Genomic DNA, 7951 nt, shown 5'->3' on the forward strand with positions numbered 1-7951 from the left:
TAACTTCACTTTCACTTCTCACTTTCATACATTGGAGAAGGAAATGGCAACCCACTCCAGTATTCTTACCTGGAGAATCCCAGGGATGGGGGAGCCTGGTGGGCTGCCGTCTATGGGATCGCACAGAGTCGGACACGACTGAAGAGACTTAGCAGCAGCAGCAGCCTCTGCCAAGAACTTCCTGTGGGTGATCTCACTTGCCATTCACAAGACCCTCCCACTTTGCTCTCCTTCAGTATTGTATTGGTTGTTCAGGTTTTTGCCTCTCTCTGTGTAAACTTTAGAGTCAGTTTTTCAGTATCCACAAAATAATGTGCTGAGGTTTTGATGTGGATTGCATTGAATCTGTCAGATTGGGCAAACTGACATCTTGATAAAATTGAATCTTCCTATCCACGAGCAAGAATATTTGTGTGTTTATTTAGTTCTCCTTTGATTTCTTCATAATTCCTACTTGCTCAGGGGAGCCTTCAAGTGATCAGATGAGGACCCACCACATTAAGGAGGGCAATCTGCTTTACTCAGAAAGTAGCAAAAGTGAAAGTTAAGTCGCTCAGTCGTATCCAACTCCTTTGCGATCCTATGGACTGTAGCCCACCGGGCTCCTCTGTCCATGGGATTCTCCAGGCAAGAATACTGTAGTAGGTTGTCATTCCCTTCTCCAGGGGATCTTCCTGACCCAGGGATTGAACCCAGGTATCCTGCATTGCAGGTGGATTCTTCACCATCCGAGCCACCAGGGAATCCATTTGACTCAAAAATCCACCAATTTAAATGTAAATCTTCCCCAAAGATATCCTCTTGGAGACAGGATAGTGTTGGACCGAATATCTGGGTACCATGGTCCAGCCAGGTGGACACATAAAATTAACCATTACACACAGCAATGTGACAGCTGTTGAAAGTTAGACTGAATCATGTGCTCAGATACATATGAGGGGCAGGTGAATTTAAGTTTTTTACAAGCTTATTTCTTTTTAAAATGTACTCTCAATGGGGAACCCTGAGAAAAATTTAGAAACTGTTTAGCTAAGAAAGTATAGAAAGAAACAAGTGGTGTGAGGGAGAGAAAGAGAATATGAGAGTAAAACCTAATAAACAAAGTGTCTTATTCCATTGAACTTAGAGGCCTGGACCCTTGTGGATATATCAGTTCAGTCTTGACACTTTCTCTGCAGTGATAGCCAATAAAAGAGCTGCAGGAAATTTTTCCTAGTAGAGAGAAAAAAAATCCCTGTCTCTTTGGAAGGGTGTTCTTTAAAAGCAAGAAAACGTTTAAATCGAGAGCAGAAATGTCTATAAATGGGATATGACAGCTAGAGAAGAAGAAAATGTACAATATTGAGTGAAATTCCATATTTTATTGGATAAAAATCTCTAGTGAACAATGATAAGGTTTTAAATTTCTTCTAATAGTTTTAGAGGCTGTTTATCTTCTAGGCTCTTAAAGATATGATGCAGAGTAATATGAGTTATACCTTGAGAATGTTATAAATAGGTCTTATCTTTATGGCTTTTGTTGTGTAAATTATGGCTGTTTCTAGGGCTCAGAGGTCCTAGGGCACTTCAGAGAAAGCAGCTGGTCCCTTGGGGATTAAGCTATGAATATACAGTATCTTGAGTTTCTTTAATCTCTGCGTGATGCCCTTGTCTAAAATGAATGGTGTCAGTGTTGCCTAATGGCATAGTAGCATGTACTCACCCAAAAGGAGAAATCGAGAAATATTAAATTTCTGTACTCTCTCATAAGGTGTTTAATGCCCACTCAATTAAATGAATGACCTCTGGCTTTCTGGGCTTCCCTGGTGGCTCAGATGGTAAAGAATCTGCTTACTATGCAGGAGACCTGGGTTTGAGCCCTGGGTTGGGAAGATCCCCTGGAGAAGGGAATGGCAACCCACTCTAGTGTTCTTGCCTAGAGAATTCCACGGACAGAGGAGCTTGGTGGCCTACAGTCTATGGAGTTGAAAAGAGTTGGACACGACTGAGCAACTAACACTTAGCCGCTTTCTGGGTGATGTGTGCTGAAACTAAAATCTTATTTGATAATTTACATCATGTGTAAGCAATTATAAGCCAGGCAAACACAAGAAGAAGCAAAATGCAGTGTCAGTTCTTTTGTGAATGTCGGACATGACTTAATGACTGAACAGCAACAACGATAATGTGTACTGTGGTGCTAAATCATATTTTTTATTGAAAGGTCTGTGTAACATCCCTGGTAGCAGGGGTTCCTTATCTGAATTCATCGAGTTCTTTTGCATCCCGAGATTAGTTAAAAAACAGACACAATTTGGACTTACCTGGTAGTCCAGTGATTAAGACTCTGTGCTTCCAGCATAGGGGAGGCGTGGTGTTTGATCCCTGGTCAGGGAACTAAGATCTGATATGCTGTGCTGCTGCTAAGTCGCTTCAGTTGTGTCCGACTCTGTGCAACCCCATGGACGGCAGCCCACCACGCTCCTCTGTCCATGGGATTTTCCAGGCAACAGTACTGGAGTGGGTTGCCATTGCCTTCTCCAATATGCTGTGCAGTGTGGCTCAAAGAAAAAGAAAGAAGACTCAGTTTATAAAACTGTTAATCGGTCAGTCCTTCCCTCCGGTGACATTTTATTAAACACCTGCTCTGCGGTTGTTTGGAGAAGGAAATGGCAACCCACTCCAGTGTTCTTGCCTGGAGAATCCTATGGACGGAGAAGCCTGGTAGGCTGCAGTCCATGGGGTCGCACAGAGTCGGACACGACTGAAGTGACTTAGCGGCGGCAGCAGCAGCATGCGGTTACTACAGGGGATACAGGGATAATGCAGAGATGTGATGGTTCCCAGGCTCGTGGAGGCATCAGATGGGGACTGTCATTGGACAAACGAGTATGAATATGTAATTATAAGTTATACTAGGTCTAGGAAGGGAGAGGATGGGGGATCCCAGGAGAGGACAGTTGTGTATCGTGGAAGGTAGGGAAGATGGGGGAGGATGCGAGATGAAGAGGGGTCGTTTGGGGACAGACGGGGAAAGTGTTTCTATGAAGAAGGAGGAGGAGGCGCAGAGCCATAACGCAGCCCTTTGGAAGAGAAAGGGGAAGAGAAGAGCAGCGCAGAGAGACAAGGGGAGCGGGGCGGGGTGGCCCCAGGGGTGTGGGAGGTTGGGAGTGGCGTGGGGAGCATCTCCATCTCAAAGCCGCGTGCAGTGTGCAGCCACTTCAGAAGACAGCTCAGTTTGGCAGTTTCTCTAGTGGAACCTCCACTCCCCTACCACCCAGAAGTTACCCTCTTGGGTGTTTTATTTGTAATTATTCAAGTATATTTATTGCAGTGGAAAGAGTTCTAAAAGTTTGAATACAAACTTTTCCTCCATTCTGTATATTTTTAAGTTCTAAGGAATATATGTGTGTGTGACTTTTATGACACTCTTTACAAGCTGTATCTTCATCTAAGCTGTTTTTAGACAGAAATACTGTTATCTATACGTTTGAACCCTAGTAGTATGTAATGTGGTCCACGCACATAGAAGGAGCTTATTAACCCTGTTGAATCATTTTATGATCTGTTCTTTTGATTGTAGGAACAATTTAATTTGGACCCTCTGTGAAATATTAATACAGATTTCTTTCCTTTAAAAACGAATACAATTTTGTAAAGTTTAAAAAATAAAAAAAATAAAAAAATAAAAAATAAAATAAAATAAAAAATAAAGGTATAAAAAAATAAAATAGCTCTCTAAAAATGAAAAAAAAAAAATATCCAAGAGCAAGACCTCTATGGTCTTTTATTTTTAATAGTACATGTAGGTGCTTCCATTTATAATTCAGGATTCTCCACTGCCTCATTTCTTTAATAAAATAAGCTTTGTGCTCAAGGGGCTTCCCAGGTGGCACTAGTGGTAATTAACCTGCCTGCTAATGCGGTAGACATGGATTCGATCCCAGAATTTGGAAGATTGCCTTGAAAAGGAAATGGCATTTCTAAATCAGCCCTTCCTATGGGCTGAATGTGTTGCCCCCCAAATGCATTTTTTAAAAACACGTATCATTCTTTTTTGCAGTTTTTTTTTTGGCCACATCCCATGGCATGTGGTATCTTAGTTCCCTGACCAGGTGTCAAACCCACATACCCCTGCATTGGAAGAGAAGGCTTAACCACTGGACCATCAGGGAAGTCCCCAAAATTCATTTGTTGAATCCTCATGTCCCATGTGATATTGCATTAGCAGGTGGGACCATGCCAAAGCATGTTGAAAGTTTCAATCTGGAGTTTGTGGGACTCAGTAATAAATATCAGAGAAGGTGATGGCACCCCACTCCAGTACTCTCACCTGGAAAATCCCATGGACGGAGGAGCCTGGTAGGCTGTAGCTCATGGGGGCATGAAGAGTCGGAGATGACTGAGCGACTTCCCTTTCACTTTTCACTTTCATGCATTGGAGAAGGAAATGGCAACCCACTCCAGTGTTCTTGCCTGGAGAATCCCAGGGACGGGGGAGCCTGGTGGGCTCCCGTCCATGGGGTCGCACAGAGTCGGACACGACTGAAGTGACTTAGCAGCAGCAGTAATAAATATTGGATAAGAATGTGTAATAATTTAATATACATTTGTAACAGAACTAGAGAGGCTGTTAATTGCATAAATGTGCCAGATACGGTTATATTTTACCAGCAGGTGTATCTCCTTTAATCCTTATAGCATCACACAGGCAACATGTTGTAGCATCAGAGGAAAGAATACACGAGAAATTGGATGGATTGAAGTCATGTAGCCAGTGATGGCAGAGCCCAGCTCAGAGCCCAGGTCTTCCCTACACCATGAACTTTGCCACCACTCATATGGCTTGGTTTCCTTTGGTAATAACTCTGTTCCTCTAGGTTTCAGCTAAATAGTTGCATCTTGCTTTGAAAGAACCTAGTGTGGAGTGGAAGTTGCTCAGCCATGTCCAACTCTGCAACCCCATGGACTGTAGCCTGCCAGGCTTCTCTATCCATGGGATTCTCCAGGCAAGAATACTGGAGTGGGTTGCCATGCTGTCCTGCAGGGGATCTTCCTGACCCAGGGATCAAATCTGGGTCTCCTGCATTGCAGGCAGATTCTTGACCACCTGAGCTACCCCGGAAGCCCATCTTTTTAGAAAGGTGTCTTAAATGCAGTGCTTTTTGCGCTCTTTGGGGCCCTGTCACATTTGCACTAAGAACAGCAGCCTCTACCTTGACTTCTCTGCCATTGGCTTCCTTTGTTTCCCTTCAAGCCTTTATGCTGCTTTCAGATTGATTTTATGCAGAGGTTTCCTGGTTTAAAAACTTTTTTATTGGCATGTAGTTGATGCTGAAGCTGAAGCTCCAATACTTTGGTTACCTGATAAGAACTGACTCAATGGAAAAGACCCTGATGTTGGGGAAGATTGAAGGCAGAAGGAGAAAGGGGCAGCAGAGTATGAGATGGTTGGATGGTGTCACCGACTCAGTGGACATGAATTTGAGAAACTCTGGGAGATTGCGAAGGGTAGGGAAGAAGCCTGGCATGCTTCAGTCCATGAGGTCATAAAGAGTTGGACATGACTTAGTCACTAAACAACAAAATAGTTGATTTACAATGGCGTGTTAGTTTCAGATGTACAGCAAAGTTACTCAGTTATATGTATACACATATCCATTCTTTTTCAGATCCTTTTCTAATATATGTTATTACAGAATATTGAGTAGAGTTCCCTGTGCTATATAGTAGGTCCTTGTTGGTTTATATATATTGATAGTAGTGTGTATATGTTTCATCTCAAAGTCTTAATTTATACCCCCTGCCACGTTTCCCCTTCGGTAACTCAGTTTTGGAAATTGGTGAGCGTCTTCCCGTTTTGTAAATAAGTTAATTTATATAATTTTTAAAATTCAGATTTCACATAGACATTTCCTGTTCATTAAACGTGGGTGCTGGCTTTTTGGGCTGTCTGCAGCTTTGTTCCTGCCACTTAGCATTACGTTCTGTGCTCCAGCCAGACCGTGTGCTGCTGAGGGACGTTCTTTCTCCATCTCCTCCCTCCCTTCATTGCTCTCATTCGCAGATGCCGTTCCTCTCAGCCTGAAAATCCCTCCTTTCTCCTCTCTGCGTGAGTAATATGTTTTTGTAATTCAGAGCCTGGCTTTATTTTCCACCTGGAAAACTTTCTCCGATTCTTCCATTCCCTCTTTCTTCTTGGAGCCTCCTGGATTCTGTGCTTTGAAATATCTCCTTGGTTGTTTACAGAAGTCTCTAAACAGACATCAGACTGCAGGGTCTCCTGTTCTCTGACCTTTCTGATGCCCAGCGAAACCTAGGCACGTGTTTGATGAGACCATTACCCACTGCCGGCAGGTCCCTTGTTGCCATTTTAGTTCTTCCTTTAACCACGGCATCGAAAATGAAGAAACGTCATGAAAGAACTCATATATACGCAGAGGTGCTGGGGTGCTCCATTGCTTTGTTGAAGTGTGTGTGTTTTTTCTCCTTTGTCTCACCAGCTATCAAAGAGAAGTATACAGACTGGACAGAATTTCTCATTCGGGATTTGACTGGTTCCCGGACGGCCCCTGCCAGCCTTCTAGAAGGTGTATGTATTGTTATCCAGCTATTCTCTGTCATCTGAAGCTGCACAGTTAACACGAGCTCACAGCTAAGAGCACCTTTGCATATATCCTTCTATGGGTGCATGAGTCCACACGGACATCAGTGTGCAAAGTAACATCGTGTCTTTGCCCGAATCACTTAGAGGACTGATTCTAATGGGACCCAAGTGTCTCCACCTGTGGTCCAGTCCATAAGTGGAAAATTTGCTTTTATGAATAACATGGTAGGATGGTTACCTACTATCCTGTACCTTTAACAGTCCATCTTATGTTTGTGAATGCGTATAAAATCCTGTAGAATAACTATTTTGTTGAAGTGACAACTAAGCATTCATATGCTGGGGTGTAGCCTCAAAGTGTGTTGATAAATGATTAGCTGTTTTGTTTATGCATCGCCCCGGTTTTTAAACACACGTGTTAAATCATATTTGAATTAGTCCCTCTTGTAAAACAAGAGGAGAAATGACTAACCATATTTAAATGTGGTTAAGGTCGTTTTAAGGTACTGAAGAAAAAATGGGTTACTTGAAAATAATTTTATTCTGATATATTTTAATATTTATGTACCAGAACAGTATATAAGAGGACTTCACTGTCATAAATCATTATTGAGTTACCAAATCCGTTTTTGAAGAATGCCCCTGAGAAGGGGAAAACACAATGAATGACCAAGAATATGATACAGAGTTTGACAGTCTCATTATTCTCTTAACATTAACCATAAATTTCCTGCCTTTCATAAATGATACTGAAATTTTGTAACACCACAGACTCATACAGGGTTGTCTTTGTTTTGTGATGATTTTGCCTAATGTAGTTTTGTATCTTGGTGGCTACTAATTGAGTTGTTTGGTTGACAAATCAAAGTAATGGTTGCTCACCCTTTCAAAAGGACAGATTGTCTTACTTTGTTAATTTTTTAAGCATATTTGCCTACAGGGCTGGCTGAACAAACACCCTTTTCATATGCAAACATGTGCTAAGAAGGTTGCTTAGAAGGGGCAGACATTATATACATTCTCCAAACCAACGGTGGGGTGAAGTGTACAAGTTACCCAGTAGTCTAATTCAGCTGATTATTAGTGTGTATTAGGCATTCATCAAGAATGTCCTCCACACGTATTAACGCTTTATGGTATGAGAGGGTGTTGATTATGAGAGCAGGGCCATCGTAAGACAGACGTCTGCTGAGTCAAGGTAGAAATTGATGGCCCCATATCAGATGGATCCATCGCTTGGAAAAGTAGACGTTTTGTTCCCACTTGTTTTCCAATTTGAGGCAAATTTGGTGGAATGCTTCTTCAAAGCACCCTCACAAATGGAGTTGTGTCTGGGAAGGGTGATTTGTTTGGTGAGAACTTAGC

At 42.3% G+C, this 7951-nt stretch overlaps 1 protein-coding gene across 4 annotated transcripts in view; it reads left to right on the forward strand.

The window, feature by feature from the left end:
• The window catches only part of SFMBT2 (Scm-like with four mbt domains 2), a 178164-nt gene that overhangs the window by 70970 nt on the left and 99243 nt on the right, over window positions 1-7951 (forward strand). For all 4 annotated transcript variants that reach the window (XM_010853150.1, XM_010853147.1, XM_010853148.1 and 1 more), the window contains exon 5: window positions 6483-6571. In XM_010853150.1, coding sequence (XP_010851452.1) covers window positions 6483-6571 — 89 coding nt within the window. The remainder of the gene's footprint in view (window positions 1-6482; window positions 6572-7951) is intronic.

Source organism: Bison bison, unplaced genomic scaffold, assembly GCF_000754665.1.
Source record: "Bison bison bison isolate TAMUID 2011002044 unplaced genomic scaffold, Bison_UMD1.0 scf7180017864323, whole genome shotgun sequence".
Classification (NCBI taxonomy): Eukaryota; Metazoa; Chordata; class Mammalia; order Artiodactyla; family Bovidae; genus Bison; species Bison bison.